This window comes from Panthera uncia, chromosome B1, assembly GCF_023721935.1.
Source record: "Panthera uncia isolate 11264 chromosome B1, Puncia_PCG_1.0, whole genome shotgun sequence".
Lineage (NCBI taxonomy): Eukaryota > Metazoa > Chordata > Mammalia > Carnivora > Felidae > Panthera > Panthera uncia.
Window position 1 is genome coordinate 100,885,624 of NC_064811.1, and position 22,861 is coordinate 100,908,484.

General features: G+C 34.6%; 1 protein-coding gene across 4 annotated transcripts in view; it reads left to right on the forward strand.

Moving 5' to 3' along the window:
* Window positions 1-22,579, forward strand: part of BLTP1 (bridge-like lipid transfer protein family member 1) — a 223,467-nt gene extending 200,888 nt beyond the window's left edge. For all 4 annotated transcript variants that reach the window (XM_049631120.1, XM_049631121.1, XM_049631122.1 and 1 more), the window contains 14 exons: window positions 2,058-2,258; window positions 3,467-3,646; window positions 5,849-5,986; window positions 6,705-6,962; window positions 8,084-8,234; window positions 8,611-8,768; window positions 8,869-9,061; window positions 9,295-9,512; window positions 12,588-12,839; window positions 13,532-13,735; window positions 15,500-15,694; window positions 16,111-16,245; window positions 19,342-19,507; window positions 21,841-22,579. In XM_049631120.1, coding sequence (XP_049487077.1) covers window positions 2,058-2,258; window positions 3,467-3,646; window positions 5,849-5,986; window positions 6,705-6,962; window positions 8,084-8,234; window positions 8,611-8,768; window positions 8,869-9,061; window positions 9,295-9,512; window positions 12,588-12,839; window positions 13,532-13,735; window positions 15,500-15,694; window positions 16,111-16,245; window positions 19,342-19,507; window positions 21,841-22,057 — 2,666 coding nt within the window. In that variant the 3' untranslated portion in view covers window positions 22,058-22,579. The remainder of the gene's footprint in view (window positions 1-2,057; window positions 2,259-3,466; window positions 3,647-5,848; window positions 5,987-6,704; window positions 6,963-8,083; window positions 8,235-8,610; window positions 8,769-8,868; window positions 9,062-9,294; window positions 9,513-12,587; window positions 12,840-13,531; window positions 13,736-15,499; window positions 15,695-16,110; window positions 16,246-19,341; window positions 19,508-21,840) is intronic.
* The last annotated feature ends 282 nt before the right edge of the window (window positions 22,580-22,861 follow it).

The following is a 22,861-nucleotide window of genomic DNA, read 5'->3' on the forward strand; positions in this document are numbered from 1 at the left end:
CCAAGCCCAATGCAGGGCTCAAACTCACAAACTGTGAGATCATGACCTGAGCTGAAGTTGGACGCTTAACTGACTGAGCCACCCAGGCGCCCCAAGATTTATATTTTAAACATAAGATTTAAATATATCTTCAATATAAAAGATTTAAATATATCTTAAATATAAGATTTATGCATCCTCACCACAGTGTGTGTAGACACCAAGTTCACTGTATTCTTCCCAACATTATACTTTAAATTTATTTTTAATCATTGGTTAATGTGATGGACTAAAAATGGGATTTTATTATGTCTTATTACTTTATTGGCTAATGAGGGAGGGGAATAAATATGCCTATGTCCATTTCTCTGTTGGGATATTCACATTTTTTCATAATGACAAAATGTCACAAAGTATTGATACTTAAATTATTATAACAGTATATATGTGCTGTGCTAGGCATATGTAGTGAAAAGAATATGAAATGAGTGACTATTTGTTATGCCCACATTTTGATTCTTGAGAAGGTAAAGAAAAATGAAGTAGCATCCCTCATTTTATCATCATAAAACATGCAGGAAGGAATGATGATGAGAATATATGTATGAGAAGTATAGGTTATGACAGTATCCATTCTTTCAGAGGGTCTTTGTTGAACTTTACTGGGGTCTGGCTAAGTGCTAGGTTGGATATATGGTAGTGAACCTCACTAGCAGATATGTCCCTGCTAATGTGGAACATAAGTTGAATTTGGAGAAACAGATAATAAGCAGACAAGCATATTTTAAGTGGAAATGGGAAGTCGGCGAGTATCAATTAGCCAAGCAGAGAGCTGGGGTTATGAACACTTTAGGTAGAGAATACAAAATCCATGAGGCAAGAAAGAATTTGGCAAGTTTAAAAAATGAAAACAAAAATACAAGTGTAAGTAGAGTGTGGCAAACAAAAGGTGGACTGGCTTTTGAAAAAGATTTTAAAGAGGTAAGAAACAGCCAGATCTTGTGGGGAAGCCATTGAAGAGTTAAGCAGGAAGGTACATGTGATTCTGATTTATGCCTTTAGAACACTAGAGTGGCTACAGTGTGAGAGCTGATTGGAGGAGAACAAGAGTAGAAGGAAGCAGGGAGAACAGTTGGCCATTTCAGCAGTCCAGAACTGATTATTGCTTAGCCTAGAGTAATAATAGTGAAATAAGGGAGATGGACAGTCTTGATAAATGCTCTCAGACATAGTAATGATATGGTGATAAATTGTATGATAGGGAGTTAGAAGTGGGAAGGATGACAAATAACCCCCAGGTTTGTGGTTGAGCTGTTTGCTTGGAAATGTCACTTACTGGAGATGGGAGACCCTGGAAGAAAAACAGATTGGAGATAAAGATCAAGAGTTCAGTTTCGGACATGATAAGATTTAAATGCCTGTGACACATTCTAGTAGGATGTCAAGTAACCAGTTGCAATATGAATTCAAAGGAGGTCTATATATTTTGGAGAAACACATTTCAGAATTATCAGCAAAATCATATAATGTTCTATTCAGATGCTTTACTCATATTTTGTACATTTAAAGCGTATTTTGAATTAGCGTATCCACCCATGGTAAGTGTTGCCAGTGAGGCTTTCTCAGGGAAAAGAGACCTTTAACTTTCTGCATTTGTGTACCTTACTCTATTTCCACTGCTTGACACTGAAATGTGGACTCTAGTTATATGATTTGGACTTTTTACAGTTCTCCTCCCCCTTTGTTTAGCCTCAACTGTTTTGTACCTCTTCCACTGCCTGCTTCCAGTGGAACAAAGGAGAAAAGTAACAGGAAACCATGGAGTTGATCAAAACATATGTATAAATGTTTCAAAGATGAACAGACTATTCAACCCTGGTTTATAGAATAAATTAATTGCAAAGTACATCTAAGTCTTTATTTTCATTTCAAGGATTTAAATATATTGATCAGTTAATAATGTTTGAGTATTTCCATTTTAATTTCAAGTCTTGTTTGGTTCATAAGACTGTATTAAGTGACAGGCTTTTAAATTTTTCTGTGGCTTGTAATTTTTGCATTTCTTGTGTTCACTACAGGTTCATCAGGACTAGGCAGCCCTCTTGGCAGAAGTCGACACAGTAGTAGTCAGTCAGATCTAACCAGTTCCAGCAGTAGTTCATCTGGTTTGAGCTTCACTGCATGCATGTCTGATTTTTCCCTTTATGTATTTCATCCATATGGAGCAGGGAAACAAAAAACTGCTGTTTCTGGGCTGACTCCTGGATCAGGAGGACTAGGTATACTTAGAGTGTTTGCATCTTTTTTAATTTAAAGCAACTTTTTTTTTTAATGTTTATTTATTTTTGAGAGAGTGACAGACAGTGAGTGGGGGAGGAGCAGAGAGAGAGGGAGACACAGAATCTGAAGCAGGCTCTAGGCTCTGAGCTGCCAGCACAGAGCCTGACACAGGGCTCGAACCCACAAACCACAAGATCATGACCTGAGCCGAAGTCAGACGCTCAACAGACTGAGCTACCCAGCTGCACCTATAGCACCTTTTCAAGCTTGGATCTTTTCAGAAATCATAACACCTTTAATAATGCATATAAAACAAGATCAGAAAGTTTATTTTTCTTGTTGCTATCTATTCTGGCTCTACATAATAAGTAGAATATAAAATAAATAGTTTAGATGATTATACAAGAATTTTAAAACTCTGAGTATTTCATAAGTGCTATATGCAGCACAATAATCTTTTGATTTAAAAGGATATTTATGTTATTTAAATTTTTAAATGTTTTGCCAAATCATTATTCGTATAAGAAATTGTATTATACAAACAGTAAATTTTTTAAGTGTGTGCATCACATTTGTCAATTTAAACTGAAACCCTTCTCCTCCTCCCCTTTCTCCTCCTCCTCCTCCTCCTGGTCATTATTTAACCAACTTAAATTTCACTGTCATTTTGAAGTGCAGATTTGGCATGCCTGGATGACTCAGTCAGTTAAGCTTCCAACTTCCTCAGGTCATAATCTCACAGTTGATGGGTTCAAGCCCTGCATCAAGCTCTGTGCTGTGCTGTGACAGCTCATTCTGTCTCCATCTCTGTCTGCCCCTCTCCTCGCACTCTGTCTCTCTCTAAGATAAATAAACATTTAAAAAAATTGTTTAATTAAAATGAAGATTTATCACTAAAAATGTAAGAGACATTTATATTAGTGAATTTCTCTTGATTTACTTAGATAACAAAAACATATTCTCCATGTCAAGTCTTGCTTTTATTGGAGAAGGGTTGTGAAAATCATCACTATTGTTCATGGGCTTGAAACTATTAAACAACTGTCAAGAATGCTCATTAGATCATTCTTAAACTTTTACCTCACTTCAAATGATTTTAATTGACGGTATATTCCAGTGTATTAGATAATTTCATATAACTAGATAGTTGTACGTATGTATATGTACATGTATATTTGTGTGTGCTGTGTTTTTTTATTTTTTAAAGGGAATGTGGATGAAGAACCCACTTCAGTCACTGGTCGAAAAGACTCACTCAGTATAAACCTTGAATTTGTAAAAGTGAGTTTGTCTCGGATAAGGCGTTCAGGAGGTGCCTCATTTTTTGAAAGTCAGTCTGTAAGCAAGTCTGCAAGCAAAATGGACACTACACTAATCAATATATCTGGTACCTAACTTTATAGTTTTTTAATTAAAATACTGTTTTTCAGAATTAAGTAAGGGCCTCCTTTTTTTTTTTTACAATGTTTAAATATTAAATATATTTAATAATATTAAGGTTTTAGTGATATAGGATTTAAAGGAGAGGAATAACAGTCCAGCCTAATGTACTATCTCAGTCTAAGTAATCAATGTTAGGAATATGATTTCTAGATAAATGCATAGAAATACCACCCAAAGGCCAATATATGCCTAATTATCACTGAAAATCACTTCTTTTCTTCACTTCTCTAACATGAATTGGTAAAATTTCTGACTTATTAGTTTAAATTAATTTTCTGATTGTAAATCCTTAAAACAGTAATGAAGGATGAGGGGTAAATAATTTTTACTTGGTTTCATAAGATCTTAAGTTGTATGCATGTATATTGCTAGCTTTGTCACTAGCTATATACCTATGGGCAAATCACTTGTACGTTTTCTTTATATTGTGATTTGAGTATTTAAAATTAAATGCATATGGAATATTTTGAAGAATTTGGAGTACTACGTTAATGAAAACGTTTAAAGTTAACTGCAGAAATATAGTAAGTATACTTTAACCCAATATTCATTCAACAAACATACATTGAGCCTATATTTAACAGTGAACTTGTGCAAGGCACTCTGCTCAACAATTCAGGGTACGTGCATGAATAGGCGAGGTCTTATAAGTAGAAAAATAAATGACACGGTCATGGGATTAATGCTGTAATGGAGGTTTATATAAAAAGGAGGAAAAAATAGTTTTATTTAAGAGATCAGACAATGCTTCACAAAAGAAATGATATTTGGGCCAGATTTTCAAAATTATGTAGGAAAATTCTTGGCTATAGTCACGTGTTATGTAATGGTACAAAAGCATCAGAAAGTATGCTTTTGGATCATACTTTGGTTCACCGAAGCAAAACACAGGCATAACTGTACATTTAACTGGTTGTATGGTTGAATGTCCAGGAGGAGAGAGGAATTGGCTAGAGGTAAAGCTGGCAAAATAGACCAGGACTAGATTGTAGGGGGCTCAGATACCAGGCTAAAAGAACAAGGTTCTGATCCTTTGGGCAATGAGAAGCCATTAGAGGTTTTTAAGAAAAAGGTTGACAGCATTGTGTTTAAAGATGACAGTACTGTATTATACATTTAAAAATCTGTGAAGACAGATCTCATTTTAGGTGTTCTTACCACACAAAAAAATTGTATGTGGATTATAAAATAAACATGTTTTCATTAAAAAAAAAAAAAAGTGGGAAGATGCTTCAGATTGGTGTTTTAAAAAGAGAGTTGACAGTAGCATGAAAAATGGAAAGATGCTTGCAAAGGCTGTTGAAATAGACCAAGCAATAGGGGATAAAGCTCTGAACCGTGACAGTAAAAAAAGAAGAGGGAATGATTTTAAGAGAACTATAAGAGAATCTACATGCTTGAGGACAAACTGTGTAAGGAGCGATAGAGAAGACAGGGATGCCTCAAGCTTTTAGCTTAGGTGACAGAAGGGGCAGTGGACCATCATTAACTTAGAAAGTAAGGAAGTGCCTAATAGGACATTTAGGTGGGAGAGTCTGGTAGACAACTGGCTGATTGGCTGTGTGGATACGGACTTGGGGTGAGACAGAAATATTAGATTTGGGAGACACTGGTGTGTAAATCCTACAGAAGCTATGCAGAGGAACAGAAGAGCACGCAAAGCAGGAGCAACAGAATGCTCGGAGCACAACCCCAAGAGGTGGCCATCAGAAGAATGCTTTCAGACTGACAAGTCTAAAAGGAAAATAGTAGTTCTTGCCACACACTGTTTAGTTTGCAACTAATTTTGAGGAAATTTGTATCCCCTGCCCATCCTGATTATTCAATTTCCATATTTGAGAAGAGCTCTTTGTTAAAGTTGAAAGCTGTCAATAAGTCTGATCTTTAGAACCTCTCAGAATTTCATGATAAAGTGATAAAAGAATTTCAATTTGCCCTCACTTCAAAAAAGGAAATGGAATAATGTAAGAATGTGCTATTTTAATCATTTGTGCAAGAACAAATATCACTTACTAATCATACCATGTAGCTTATTTTGATATTTCATTAATTAGTTGTGTAACATGTCATGTTATGCTTACCATGTGAAAAGACTTTTAAAGTTTTGGAAATCTGTTCTAACAGATTTTATTTATTTCTTCATCAGCTGTCTGCGATATAGGATCTGCCTCCTTTAAATATGATATGCGTCGACTCAGTGAAATTCTGGCATTTCCAAGAGCCTGGTATAGGAGAAGTATTGCAAGACGCTTATTCCTTGGAGACCAAACTATAAATTTGCCAAGTAAGCTTGTTATGTAACTGTAATTATACTTAGGTTGCTTTTAATTATGATTACAATAATAACAAGAACCTCGGATTGATAACCCAGGTTTTGTTAAGTTGTACAACAACTTGTTAAGTTGCACCATGCAATTCATTCACCCACTGAATAAATGTCTATTGAGCGCCTCTAATGTGCTAACTAACCATTGGGGATACATTAGTACTGGAGATCACAAAAAGCTTGCCCTTTCAGAGATTACATTCAGCTGACTTATATTCTGCAATTATTCTGTAATCTTTGTAAAATCTAGAAATGCAGAAATACATTTAACCATCCAAGTTAATCTGGTTAGTTAAGCATGAAAAACAAAATGTTGGGGACATGTTACCATATTGCCTGCATTTTTTCTCTAGGACTTACATATTGTTGTACTAGTATAGTGTGTAAGTGAAAGGTAGAGTTGGCATGATACAGTAGAAAATATTAGAAATCCAGGTCTGAGTCTATTCCCTCATCTATAAAATGGACCTGTCTTGCCCTTTTCATGAGTTTCTGTAAGAATTAAATAATAACTTGCTGGAAGGTATTTTGCAAACCATAAATTACTGTACAGTTACCAAATAAAGAACTAGAAGGCATATATAATTATAAATGGTGGAGTGGTGAAATTTATTATTTTATAAGATGGAGACTCTACCCTGGTTAATTCTATATCTGTTTTCCACTTTTCTAATAGCATCTGGCCCAGGGACACCTGATTCCATTGAAGGGGTAAGCCAACATCTTTCCCCAGAATCATCAAGAAAAGCTTACTGCAGGACTTGGGAGCAGCCTAGTCAGTCAGCCTCCTTCACCCACATGCCTCAGTCACCTAACGTATTCAATGAACATATGACAAACAGCACCATGTCACCAGGGACAGCAGCACAGAGCCTAAAGTCCCCAGCTTCCATAAGATCAAGGAGCGTGTCTGATTCTTCAGTTCCCCGAAGAGGTAACACTGCTCTCTTTGTTATCAGTATCCCCACCCAATGCCCCCAATATAAAAATCTTAATTCATTACTCTCAGATTTTTGCCTCAACTGTAGAAAAATACACTCTTGCAGACTTTTATGGAAGATGATTGTGGTTGGGGGGCGGGGGGTGGAATACCCAAACAAAACAACAAACACTTCAAAGTATTTGCCAGCAGAAGAGGTAGGTGGATGGCTAGTAGTTTTGAGAGAGGAATGAGCATATTGTTAGTTTGCTCCACATTGTACCCTTATTCTTAGAAGTAAAACCAACTGGGGCACCTGGGTGGCTCAGTCTGTTAAGCATCCAACTTTGGCTCAAGTCTTGATCTTGCAGTTTGTGAATTCGATCCCTGCACTGACAGCGCAGATCCTGCTTAAGACTCTCACTCTTCCTCTCTCTCTGCCCCTCCTCTACTTGGATGTGCACACTCTCTCTCTAAATAAATAAGTAAACTAAAAAAAAAAAAAAAAAGTAATACCAACCTACAGTGTTGTTAAAGATGTCTGATATTGAAAATGTTAATCTTTGGTATTTATTCATTCAGTCATTCTTTTTATTCAGCCACTGTTTCTTGAACTCTTTTATATGTTCAGCACTGTTTATGTCTTAACATATAAAAGTGATGTAGTTCATGTCACAAGCTTAGAGTATGATGAGTAAATGAAGGATTCAAGATACACACTGAGCCCACAGGAACCCAGAAGACAGGTGCCTCAGCAGGTGTCTGCATTTCAGAATAGTCCCTGCCTTCAGGTCCTCTATTTGGCAGCAGCACCTTCTGATTTTCTCCTTTGTTAAGCAAATCTGAGGGTGATGATCTGTGCTGCTGTATCCCACGCACATCAGAATTTCCTCATAGAAAATGGAGATCATACGGAACTTTATGAGCTTTCAAGAAGTAAGACTATCAGCTCTTACTGAACACTCATTCAGTAAATGGTAGCTAGTATTTTAGAGGCAATGTGACAGATATTAAATGTTAGGTTTTAATTCAGAATACCATATTTTTATTTTGGGGATTATAGTGATAAGAGTGATAATTTTTAATTGTCCATGCATCTATGTGAATGAATATGCTTTTGATTTTTCTATTTTTAGATTCACTTTCAAAAACATCAACTCCTTTTAACAAATCAAACAAAGCAGCAAGCCAACAAGGGACCCCATGGGAAACATTGGTCGTGTTTGCCATCAACTTGAAGCAATTAAATGTTCAAATGAATATGAGTAATGTAATGGGAAATACAACGTAAGCTATTCAGATAAAAGGAAAATTAATCATTAGTTGTAATTTTTCTTATGTTGTAGTAAAGCAATTTAAAACCTTTTTAATACTGAAATGTTTGAGACAGTAAAGACAGTAGAAAAAAGATGTAAATTGCTTTATCCTGAAAGTGGCCTTATCAAAGATACGTAATCTAAAACAACATGGAATATGTATTCTAAAAAGAGAAAATTATAGTGTAATTTGCTAGGTAAAAAAGCTTTATCATCAATATTAATATTCAAACATTTACCACAATTTTTATAAGAAATGTATTGTTTTGTCAAACTTTTTAAAATCCTCTAACTCCTGTTTTAATTCATGACACTGAAAGCTTAATAACCCTTTTTCTTTTTTTCAGGTGGACAACTAGTGGTTTGAAGAGTCAGGGCCGTCTGTCAGTAGGAAGTAATCGAGATCGAGAGATAAGCATGTCTGTTGGTCTGGGAAGATCACAGTTAGATTCTAAAGGAGGAGTAGTGGGAGGGACCATAGATGTCAATGCTTTGGAGATGGTTGGTATGTTGAAATTTTACAACTGAAAACAAGTTTTTTAAAATTGATTTTGGTATTTCCCAGTAGGCATTTCTGTGAAAAGTAATTATTGTTTCTATTTTAGCTCATATTTCTGAACATCCAAATCAGCAACCCAGTCACAAAATTCAGATTACTATGGGTTCTACAGAAGCTCGTGTTGATTACATGGGCTCAAGTATCCTCATGGGTATCTTCAGTAATGCTGATCTCAAGCTTCAGGATGAATGGAAAGTAAATCTGTATAATACACTGGATTCAAGCATGACTGATAAGAGGTATTTAGTAAAATGTTACTTTTTGAACACTTTATAGGACTGCTCCTAACATGTTTTCTCTCATCCAGTTAGAAAACACAAACAATTCACTTTTCTTGTAAAATGATTTTCTATTATGCAACAATATGAATGAAAAAGCTGGGTGGGTGAAGAAGGGAATTTGGTTTTTGTTTTGTTTGTTGTTTTTTTAGCTGTTTTGTATAAGATATATGATACTCTGTTTTATGCTTTAGTGAAATATTTGTCCATGGAGATCTGAAGTGGGATATTTTCCAAGTAATGATATCAAGATCAACTACACCGGACCTGATAAAAATAGGAATGAAGCTCCAGGAATTTTTCACACAACAGTTTGACACCAGCAAACGAGCTCTGTCTACCTGGGGACCTGTTCCATATCTTCCACCTAAGACAATGACAAATAACTTAGAGAAAAGTTCACAAGAACAATGTAAGAATTAGAACTAAGCCTTTATATATGCTTTATCTTTCACTAAAAGTTGTGTTACAATTTTAATTTAATATATATACTACCTATATATCATACTTACAAAGTGGTTCATATGCTTTTTATTCTATTCACTCAGCAAAGTACCTGATTTCCTGCCCATCAATGGAATTAAAGTCCATCATTTGGGAAGTCATCATTTATTATCTCCTCCCCCCTGCCAAACTCACCCATAACCATACCCACTCCATGCTCCTGAATACTAACTATGACAATACTATGTTCTGGTTTAGAGCTTGGGCTGTGTAATCAGAATGTCTAAGTTTGGATTTATTAGATGTGTCATATTAGGCAGATATTCACTCAGTAATTCAATCAGCAAATCAGCTATGTTCTTAAGCACGGTTTTAGGCATAGGAGATCTACTAGTAGACAAAGTTCCTACCCACATAAAACTTTGTTCTAATGGGAGAGATAGACCATAGTTAATTTACTAACTTGGTAATTTCAGGTAGAAAGACATGCTGAAAAAGCAGGGAAAAGAGATAAAGAATTCTAGTGTGTGAGGCTAGCTAGTGTAGAAAGGGGGTTCAGAGAAGCCTTTTCTGAAGTGAAAGATCTAGACTAGAAAGATCTCTTCTGGGAAAGAGAGTTGTACGCATAGGGGCCTACTGAAGAGTGCAAAGCTCCTACAGAAGAAAGTTGGCTTATTTGAGGATGATTAAGGTGGCTACTTTGTTGGAACAAAGTGAGCAAGCAGGAGAATGTTGGACATGAATGGCCACATTCATAAGATTTTTAATATGATGGATAGCTCCATTGGAAAGTTCTGACAGATTTGATATTTGATTTACTTTTTCTTAAACTTTTTTTAAAAGGATATTTTATTTATTTGAAAGAGTGAGAAAATGAGATTCCCAGGTAGGCTCTGGGCTGTGGATAAGGGGCTCGATCTCACAAACTGTGAGATCATGACCTAAGGCGAAACCAAGAAAGAGTTGGATGCTCAACTAACCCCTTAAAATACTCCTTTTTAGAGCACCCCTTAAAATACTCCTTTTTAGAGAATCATTCTGGCTGCTGTGTAGAGAATAGACTATAGGTGGTTAAGAGTGGAAGTAGGGACCATCGCAGTAATTACCATTACCATTATTGGACACATAGTAAGGAGACCATTGGAAGAGTTCAGGCAACAAATGATGGTGGCTTTAACTAGAGAGAGGTAAAAGTGGTGAAAAGTAGTCAGAATCAGGATAATTTTAAATAATATTTTAGGGGCGCCTGGGTGGCTCACTTGGTTGAGCATCTGACTCTTGGTTTTGGCTCAGAGCATGATCTTACCGTTTGTGAAATTAAACCCTATGTAAGGCTCTGCACTGAGAGCATGGAACCTGCTTGGGATTCTCTCTCTCCCTATCCCCCACTCAAGCATGTGCACTTTTTCTCTCTCTCAAAATAAACTTAAAATATAATTTTTTATAATCACAGAAGCAGTACATATGCACTGGAAAAGCCTGGAAAATAAATACAAGCAAAAAATAGAAACCTCACATTCCATCCAAAAATCAACACTCTGAACAGTTTATATGCTTTCAGATAATTTTCCATGAACCTATATACACATGTACTTTTTACCAAAATATTGTTCATACTGTTTCGTAACCTTTTCTAATGAACAATATCCAGTTTTCATTTTGCTAATTATCTTCTCTAGCCTTCTGAGGGCTATATATGTATACTGGTTTGGACAAATCAGTTGTAATATCGGTGTGTGTATGTATGTATGTATGTATACACATACACACACACATATATATAAAATTCAAGATCCCAATTTAAATCTGGTTATGTTCCTTTACTCTCTTTTAAATCAGCATAGTCCTTTTTTTTATGACCTGACTTGTTGAAGAGACTTGGCCAATTTTCCTACAGAATATCCTTCTAGATTTTTTTTTTCAGTTGTTTCCTTGTGGTTTCATTTATCTTGTTCCTCTCGTTTCTGTATTTCCTTTAAACTAGAATTGGTGTCAGGTACATTACAAATTAGAGAGATGTTCCCCAAAATGCCTGGCCTGGATTCTTCAAAAAAGTCCTTGTCATGGAAAACAACCCAGGCATAGGGAATTGTTTTAAAGGAAACTAAAGACACATACCAACTAAATACAATGTATGATCCTTGGTTGGATCTGGAATGAGAGTTGTGGAAAACAATCAAAAAGGACATTATTGGGATAAGTCAGAAATATAACTAGTGCTTCTCAAACTTTAATGTGCATCTGAAACACCTGGAGATCTCATTAAAGTGAAGATTCTGATACATTAGGAACAAGGTGGACTTAAGAGTCTCCATTTCTAGGGGGTGCCTGGGTGGTTCAGTCGGTTAAGCATCCAACTTAGGCTCAGGTCATGATCTCGCGGTCCGTGAGTTCGGGCTCTGTGCTGACAGCTCAGAGCCTGGAGCCTGTTTCAGATTCTGTGTCTCCCTCTCTCTCTGACCCTCCCCCCGTTCATGCTCTGTCTCTCTCTGTCTCAAAAATAAATAAACAGTAAAAAAAAAATTTTTTTTTAAATAAAAAAAAAAAAAAGTCTGTTTCTAATAAGCTGCCACATGATGCTGATGCTGCTGGTCCTGAGGCCACTTGAGTAGCAAGTGTATAAGAGAATTTTAAAAAATCAGGAGATCTGCATTTGATTTCTAGGTCTTCTAGTCACTTGTTCACTAAACCCCTCTTCTTCATTGAAAAGAATATAGATGAAATACCTAATTTACAGAATTATTGTGAGAATTGTATAAAATTTCATGCAAGTACTTTGTAAATCATGAATCATTATAGAAATGTTAGTTGTAATTATTATTAGCAAGTTACTACTTTTCTTAATTCTATCCTTCCTTATGAGCATCTTTTCCCAGACTATATTTTTATCAGCTTCTGCTTAATATTAGCCAGGTGTTGGATTGTTTTCATCCCTTACCTGCATCACTTCAGCTGTAGAAAATAGCCACCTGCTGCCTTTCCACCTGCCATTCAGGATGTTTGAGAGGCACTTGAGGATAAGTGGTTTTTGGTTTTCTTGCAGTGCTTGATGCAGCTCATCATCGACATTGGCCTGGAGTATTGAAGGTGGTATCGGGATGCCACATATCCTTATTTCAGATTCCATTACCAGAAAATGGAATGCAGTTTGGAGGATCAATGAGCTTACATGGAAATCATATGACACTAGCTTGTTTTCATGGTCCAAATTTCCGTTCAAAATCCTGGGCCCTTTTTCACTTAGAAGAACCAAATATTGCTTTTTGGACTGAAGCTCAGAAAATCTGGGAAGATGGTAAATGGACACATTTGTAACTTTTACCTTTTCTTATGATTAACTTTTACCTTTCTGATATGAATATAAACGACAGAATAATTTTGCTTTCTTGTATCTTTTGTATGTTTTTCTTATATTACTGAAGTCCAACCCTGTTTGTTCTCATGTACTTGACATGTCAAGGAGTTCATTGCCAATGTGTCAATATAGTCTGGGACATGCTTAAGCACTTACTTCTGAACTTGCCATCTTATTCTGTTTCTTAAGCAATTAAAGTTTCTGCACTGTGTCTGGCCACAGTCATAATAAGTTATTGTAAATTTTTCTTATAAAAACATGATAAAAGACACATGGTGGTAGTTTAAGGAAACTGTCAGTCAAAACTATTATAAAACTTTTATGGGTAAGGCTATGCTTTTACCTCTATTTACAGTGATAAACCTCCTTCCTTTTAGCTTTAATTTCCTAATCTGTGGTTTCTTAATAATAAAGAAAAAATGGTTGATGCTCATCATCTTACTGGGGACAAATCAAGTTATAACTAAAAGAAAGAAAACCTATTTGTGATTTTTTTTTCTCACTTACTCTTCAGTTTTACACTCTTTCTTACTTATGTATGAGTTAGCTAAGTCTATTGCTCTAAAGCCACAACTATTTTCTTGCATCTAAATATAGCTTGTTAACATTAAGAAACCTTTTTTTTCTTCTAGGGTCTAGTGATCATTCTACATATATTGTACAAACGCTAGATTTTCATCTGGGCCATAACACCATGGTTACCAAACCATGTGGTGCTTTGGAAAGTCCTATGGCAACAATAACTAAGATAACAAGGCGTCGCCATGAGAATCCACCCCATGGAGTAGCAAGTGTGAAAGAATGGTTCAATTATGTTACAGCCACAAGAAATGAAGGTTAAAAGTTTATTTCTTTAAAGAGATTTGTTTTCTCTATTTGGAGCCCTGTTACCTGTGTTTAGAATTTAATTAGAGGGAGAATTTTCATTTATTTTAAATCAGTTTCATTTTATTCCTGATGACATAAGTACTAATGTTGTACATGATTCACCACCCTGGCTGTGCAACATCTCAAAAACTAGACACTATTTTAGATGTAAGAAAACATTCAAAAATAAAGTTGGTTTAAATAAATGAAGTTTATTATAGTTAAAATATTTTTGTAGTGATGCTAAATATCAGAGGTTTGGTAAAGTTATTACACAACTAAGTAATACAATGCCACAAACTTAAGGTTTGGGATGGTTGGTATAAAATGAAGCTAAATAATAATATTCCTATGAAATAAGTTTAAAAAGAGCACTTTTGGTGAATTTTTCCATTTGATTAGAATCACCAATCTTGTGATAATGTGGTCAGGAAAATTCTTATTTTGTGGTTGTTTTTGTGTTCAAGTTTATAGTACTGGCTTTTACCAATCATGTCATCTGTCCTGGAAAGGTGACTAGATTCAGACCCGTGAAGACTTGAATGTTGTACAGAAATAACCATCTTTCAAAACTGTAAAGATGACTTAAGTCCCATTGAAAAAGTTACTATGGAATAGGTCATCCCAGGGGTTAGAGACTGTTGAAAATAATCTGAGAAGAAAAGGATAAGGAAGTAAATTAGAAGATTATGTATGTATTGACTATTCTGTATGGACTATTCTATCTTCCAATAGAATTTTTGGAGGAGGGAGTTCTTTTTGGCTCGTATACCATGTTGGGGCTATTAGCAAACTTCACTGCTACCTATATACCTAAAAAATTATTAACTTTTATAAGAAAACCATAGCACATATGTTGGAGAAAATCAGAACTTCTACCTGATTTCAAAGTCAGGAACATATTTAATTGCAAATTCTCTTAAGAGTAAAGTATTCACAATATGAATGAAACTCATATGTGGAATTTAAGAAACAAAACAGAAGAACATAGGGAAAGGGAAGGAAGAATAAGATTAAAAACAGAGAGTGGGGGGCAAACCATAAGAGATTCTTAAATACAGAGAACATACTGAGTGTTGCTGAAGGGGAGGTGGGTGGGTGATGGGCATTAAGGAGGGCGCTTGTTGCGATGCACACTGGGTGTTTTATGTAAGTGATGAATCACTGGGTTCTACTCCTGAAACCGGTACTACACTGTATGTTAACTAACTTGAATTTAAATAAATAATGTACTCTTAAAAAAAAGAGTAAGGTATTCAATCTATGGAGAATTCTGAGCTTAATTAAACTCTTAAATTTAAACATGAATTTAGTTAAAAATAATATTCATTTTAATGTTTGAGAAATAAAAACAAAATATATTAGACTTATCCAAAGTCATGTTATAAAGCTTTAGTCATGAGAACAGTGATAGAATCACTATATATATATATATATATATATATATATACACACACACTATATATGTGTATGTGTATATATATACATATGTAAATAAAACTGTACATATATAAACATATTACTATATTTGTAAATATAAACAAATAGATAATAAGTATATTTAAATAGATAAATATATTTAAATAGACCAAAGCTTTATATGGCTCTATTTTTAAAAATGTGAATCATTATTTTCCAGTTTCTAAAATGATAAAAATTCTGTGAAAATTATATGCTTATCAATGTCTACTGGTTTAATTTGATTCCTTTTGTCTTTATTATTATCCACGTAGAGCTAAACTTGCTTCGTAATGTTGATGCTAATAATACTGAGAATAGTACTACAGTGAAGAATTCTAGTTTGTTGAGTGGATTCAGAGGAGGTTCTAGCTACAATCATGAAACAGAGACTATCTTTGCTTTACCAAGGATGCAGCTTGAATTTAAATCCATTCATGTTCAAGAGCCACAAGAACCTTCATTACAGGGTATGTAGAAAAATAGTTTCTAAAGTTACTAAGAAAATTCTAAAGGAACTTCAGATTACTGTGTTCACACAGGTTGTGTAATAATATAGTGTAATGAAATTGATTTGCTTAGTCAAATTTTCTTATCAGCTATATGACTTCTGGAAAATGATTTAATCCATTTGTACCTCTTTCTCTTTGGGAAAATGGGGAGTAATAACAGGACCTCATTCATAGGGTTTTTATGAGGAATAAATGGTACATATTTGGAAAGTGCTTAGTAAATTATCATCATTTGTAAGTCACATACAGAAACTACTCATTTCTCTGTAGTTGCATTTAAATGGATTCATTTATATGAACCCATGTAAAATCCCTTATTAAGAGAAAGGGACTTCTTTCGTTAAGTCTTTTACTATAGAACTTTGCCATTGCAGATGCCAACCTGAAGCCGAAGGTAGAATGCAGTGTGGTGACAGAGTTCACTGATCACATTTGTGTGACTATGGATGCTGAGCTCATCATGTTCCTTCATGATTTAGTGTCAGCTTACCTTAAAGAAAAAGAAAAAGGTGGGTAGCATATTCTTTTTTCTTTCTTTCAAGCTTCAGGAAAGGCAGTTGTCAGTGCCATTTATATGGATTTTTATGGTCTAATGATAAAATGACTGGAATGTGTCTCCGTCCTTTATGAGTTGTATGTATCAATGAAATATATTGGTAAAACTGTGTGACAGACTATCTACTATGTACATGACACTCAGTAAAAATATACCTCACACTGAATGGTGTTTTATTACTTTACCAAATGTTTCCATATAAGCTATGTACATTATCAGGCCTTGTAGGAGAATCAAAGAAAGAAAGAAGAGAAAGAACATTTCTTTGAGGAAACACTGCTAGTCAAAGTGAAATGGCTAAAGAAACAACTACATAATAAAGTAGCATGAGTTATAAACATAATTGGGAAAACTCAATTAAGTAGATAAGTCTGTTTAGAATTCAGAGAACATTATCTTTTTAGAAATAAATTATTTAGACCTCATTGGTGGGGTTTTGTTTTTATGAGCTAGCTAATATTGGTTTACTCACTGGAAACTTACATGTTTGTCCATTAAGAAACAAATGGCAGGGCGCCTGGATGGCTCAATCGGTTAGGCATCCAACTTCGGCTCAGGTCAGTATCTCACAATTCATGATTTCGAGTCCTGCGTTGGGCTCTGTGCTGATAGCTCAGAGCCTGGAGCCTCTCTCTCTCTTGCTCTCTCTCTCTCTCTCTCTCTGAAAAATAAACATTAAAAAAAATTTTTTTTTAACTTTAAAGGAACATGTGGTGACCCTAATATCCATATAGAATGGATATAATAGAATCCATTCCATCCTCTGTAGCTGTTGAAAAGAATGAGGTAGTCTGAAATGTAATGATATGGAATGCCTTCCAAATATATAGTATTTATTGCACAAACCTATGAATATATAGTGGTAAAACAATAGACATGATTTTCTTAAAAAGAATTTTTTTTTAATGTTTGTTTATTTTTGAGAGAGCAAGACAGAGCGTGAGCAGGGGAGAGGGAGACACAAATCTGAAGCAGGCTCCAGGCTCCAAGCTGTGAGCACAGAGTCCGATGTGAGGCTCAAACTCATGAACCATGAGATCATGACTAAACCAAAGTGGGATGCTTAACCGACTGAGCCACCCAGGTGCCCCAGGATGTGATTTTTTTTTTTAATTGCTTAGAATACATGCTATTTGTTTAGATCACCCAGTAATACTTCATTTTCTTCATGAATAAATATAAAATTTTTCTAGCAGTATTTCAAAATAGCCTCATGATAAATGTTTGAGTGAACAAAACAGATTATTAAAAAAAAATGCAAAAGCAGCATAGCACAGATTGAATTGTTGTTCCATTACTATTAAATCTAGATGTGTCAACAATTCAGTGAGAGTAAAATCAGTAATGATGACTGAAAGAAATCTATGAGACAGGAGTTGAAACTTAAATGACTGAAATCATTTAATAGGAAATACTTTATATAAGTAGATCCAGTCTTCACTTATAGCACCAACATATAACAGGCACTATTGTAATCCTCCTGTTTTTCTCTCTGCCTTAATATTTGAACTTAATGTGGAAAAAAAAATATTCCAAGTAAATCTGTGAAGTTCAGAATTCTTTTCTAGTATACCTGTATATAAAAGCCTGCCAGATTTCTTTCTCACAGTTATGTGAAACCTTTGTCACTTCACGAAATACTGTGTTTGTCTTGGTCTGCTATGAACTGTGCATATTATTTTTAAAAATCTTTAAATACAAACTGTTGTGCACACACACACACACAAAAGAGAAACAGACTCACTGAGAACAAACTGGTGGCTCCCAAAGGGGAGAGGAACGGGAAGATAGGGGGAACAGATGAAGAGGATTAAGAGCTACACACTTCCAGTTATAAAATAAGTCATGGGTATGAAAAGTAAAGCATAGGGAATATAATCAATAAAATTTTAATACACTGCTTGTGGTGAGCATTTCAAAATGTATATAATTGCTGAATCACTATGTTGTATACCCGAGCCTAATATATATGTAAATTATTTTTCAATTAAGAGTAAAAACACAAACTTGTTTAATATCATTTCATGGGAAAGAGGAAATGGGAATTTGATTATCAGACTTACAGTAACCAAGTGTTATTATCTATGTGGATTTCAGTTATAAATAAAAATAGTTTAATGGTTATATTTTGTTATTAAAAACTAAAAGAAATTAGTTTTGACCAAAATAAGTATAAACATGCCAGAGAATATTATTAACAGCATGTAAGACTAGACCAAATCAACATATTTCTAGAACATCAGATCAATTATAGCACCATAACCATTACCAATAATAAAAGCAGAGCAACTGAGCAGGCAGTAACTGCCTATATTCTTATGTGGTGTGATAGTGTGACAATAAGTACAGTTTTATTCCTAAGCTCATTCCCAGTCCATGTGTTATCCTGCTGCTAATCTACAATAAAGTTAAAAACAGGCTACACAAATTTATTAAAAGTACATTACATGAAGACTATATTTCAGATTTGATTTTGATTTTATATATATTATGATCACCAATTTAAAAAGAACTTCTTTCATAAAACATTTGAGTATTCACTTATAAGAATGAAAGGCTGCTTATGTAAAAAGCTTAGAACCAGTGTTCAAATATATATAGACATTTACATCCTAAAACTACTGAGTGATACACTTTATTGAGACACAATTCACATATAATACAGTTCACTCATTTAAAGCTATTTAAAATGTCCACCTATAGTCATTCTTTAGGAAACTTTTAACTGTCAATTTTAGTGCCCCATGCCTGTTGTCAAATCTTGTCATTCTTTACTATTAGTGTTAACCACAGAAATATATATAAAATATATGCTATTCCTCAAAAATATGACATGATAACTTTAATACTGTCTTTCTTTAAGAAATACCAATAACTGGCACTTGTTTATGGCTTATTTTTAAATACTAGTTTTTCAGAAATATCATTAAATGAGGCTTTGGCCAGTTCATAAGTAAAATGATAAATGGAACTAATTATACTATTCATATGGTGATTTAAGATAAATTTATTATATACTTGCAATATTAATCTATGATTTTCATCATAGCCATTTTTCCACCTCGGATTTTATCTACTCGACCAGGACAAAAAAGTCCAATTATTATACATGATGACAATTCCTCTGACAAAGACAGAGAAGACAGCATCACTTATACTACTGTGGACTGGAGAGATTTTATGTGCAACACATGGCATCTAGAACCCACTCTTAGGTAAGTAGAAGGTATATATATTTACCTATATCCTACAGGATTATTATGAGAAAAGGTTATAAATGATGTAGTAAGTTAAATATGATTTACCAAAAACTTTTTAGAAGTTAGCTACTTACAACATCTCTAACTTCTGGCTATGCTTTCTGCTCCTTTCTGCTTTTTTAAGTTCTTCTAGTCAGGGCAAAAGAAGCACAAACACTGCAAATAGCTCAGCATCCTCCACTGTGTAACATTCTTCCAGTTAATCACTAAAATATGAGAGTAACTCTACTTCCACCATTGCTGCTATGTTTTTACCAGGATATTAATTTCAGGTGTTTGAGGTACCTACAGTTAACTTTTTTGTTACTGAGTTTGGGTAGATACAGTAGCAGCCACACATTAAGGAATTATTACAATTTCTCACATATGTCATGACAATGTAATAGAACCTGCAATGTCATAGTTTGTCTGCATGCTAAGCAATTCAGAACCATCCCTGAAATGTTGACTTTAATGCTGTCAGATTCAGGTTCATTTGCCGAGTCATATTCTAATACAATCATGATGCCAATTACATCAACTTACTTTCAATATTAAAATGTCAGTAGTATTTTCTAGTTTTAATTACATTTATAATGGCTGCTATTAACTAGTGATACTTGCACTGTGTGTCCTTGTTTATGATTACCACTTATGACCTTCCTATCATTTTTCCCTTTCCTTTTATCTGCTTTGCTAATAAAATTGTAACTGTCTGAATCATGGAATAATGGTATCAAAAAAAGGTCATCATAAGAAAATTCTAGCATATTTCTGCATAATGATACAGATTTCATTTAGATAAGGTTATTCAGACATATTTATGCCACAAAATAATTCCAAACTAACAAAATATCCATTATACAGTAGACTCTTGTAAAAACAGAAAGTAGTGACTTTGTGTTAATTTGTATTCAATAAAATTTGGTATGAATTAATAGTACATATACTCATGAAAAGTATTAACAGTGTCAGTGCTCAGGAACAGAATTAAATATTGCAGAGGTTCTAATGCAGAAAACTACTTAGAAAATTTGTTTTGTATTTGTAAATCTGTGATGAAATTAAATACCTTTTAATTTGAACTTAAAAAGTTAAAAAGTGGTGGAGAGCATGTTGAAGAGCTCTGGCTCTAAGTCCAGGTTTACAGATAGCATAGTAACTAAATTATCTTGGCCAGAGGATCTAACCTAGTTCTGCCTCAGTTGCTTCATATGAACAATTGGTAAACAGTATTACCTACCTTGTAGGGTTGTTACAATGGTTAAATGAGTTAATGCAAAATGCTTATAACTATTAGAGTTTTAGCAGATCAATGCTTAATACCCTCTTTTTCCCTTCCCAAGTTCAGAAGCAATTAAGACAGTGGGAGAGAGGCAGCTGCAAATCAAAATGGCAGTTTTAATACTGATAAGGCTCATAACAGAGAATGTGATTTCTATGTCTGGAAACAATGGCTTTCTACTACAAAGTCCAAGTTTGGGCTTACCTACAGGGCCTTCATGATGGAGAACTCAGGGTGGAGGCGGGTGTACACCAGAATTGTGCAGTTGACAGCTCTGTGAACTCACCTAGCTACAGGCAGCCATGAACAGTCTTGGGTTAACCTATTTAGGAGTCTGTCCTTGAGAAACCTATTGCATGAAGGGACAGATCAAAATGAGTGGCTCTTAAGGTAGGGAAGAGGGCACTAAACTACACTATATGGTTCCTCTGTTAACTTGTCAAACAGATAAATCATCAATAAGGGAGCAGAGAAAGGTCAGTAGTGTTTCACAAATGGCTATTCCTCTCTAAGGAAGGAAATGCCAGGAATAGGGAAAAAACTGTGTCCTTCAGACACGTTTAGCCCATAGCAAACAATACATTTTAGCCTTTTTCCCCCCACCATTATGCCACATATGTTGTACTCTCAGTTTTATTGAGATAAAACTGACAAAACATGTAAGGTATTTTAAGTGTACAGGGTCATAAATTTTATATCTGTAAACCTTGTAAAAGGATTCCTCCCATCAAGTTAACGTCTTTTAGAATGAACCAGATGTTCTTTAAATATTAAGATGACCCTGTAACTTAAGCCTAAATCAAAATGAGATGCATTTAGTCCACTGCTGTCAAGGATGCTTATAATCACATTTTTTGAATGCTATTATAGTGAACCCAGGAATTGTAGCTTGGATTACTCAAATGCACCTACTGAGAATATTTTTTCCTAAGCATATTATGGAGGTGTAGTGATGTTCTTGAATTTACCTTCAGGACTGTGTTAGGGCACTGTACTCCCAAATAACTATTATTTATACTTACAGATTAATTTCTTGGACTGGAAGAAAGATTGATCCAGTAGGTGTTGATTATATTCTTCAAAAATTGGGCTTCCATCATGCCAGGACTACAATTCCTAAATGGCTTCAAAGAGGAGTCATGGACCCACTTGATAAGGTTCTCTCAGTTCTTATCAAAAAACTTGGTACTGCACTACAGGATGAAAAGGAAAAGAAAGGAAAAGACAAAGAAGAACACTAAAAAAGTAACTCATCTGTGAACAAACTGTGATTGTGTCCGTTAAGTTTTATTACACTGGAGTGTTTTTTCTTTTTGTATAGTACACTTATTTCCAATATAACTTAAAATAATTCTAATTTTGTGGTCATTACATTGAGAGTTTGTAAGTTAATCTGTTTATTCTAGTTCCACCATTCTGTATACAGTGAAGTATTGCATGGTAATGTAAATTTTGTGAAAAACTAGATTAAAATATATAAATCTGCTTGGTAGGGTTTATAATTGTATTATGTGCAATATGATTCCTCCATCTTTAAAATATTTTCAGAGTAACTGTGAATTTCCTTTGATGTTGGCCATAACTTTTAGGAAAAATCTTGCTGATAATGTGATTTTTTTTGGTCATTAATTGTTTTCTCTTTTTTTAAAAGGTAGCCTTGTATAAATACCTATTTGTATATAGTTTGAGTAATTGTGATATGATTGAATACCACTAAAATATTGTTTGTAACTATTGTAATAAAGTCACAATAATTGGTTTCACTCTGTAGTTTTGGGGTCTTTTCTTCTTTTGATAGCTTATTTTTATAATTCTTGCAAAAATGAAATCCTTATAAAGATTAGCTCAAGGAGGATGCAATCAGGAAGAGGCACAGCAGAGGCTTAAATTTAGATATTGTTCTATATATATATTTATTTAGACAGCAAGGCACACACGTGAGAGCAGGGGAGGGGCAGAGAGAGAATCCCAAACATGCTCCATGGTGTCAGCACAGAGCCTGACTTGGGGCTCAATCCCACAAACTGTGAGATCCTGACCTGAAC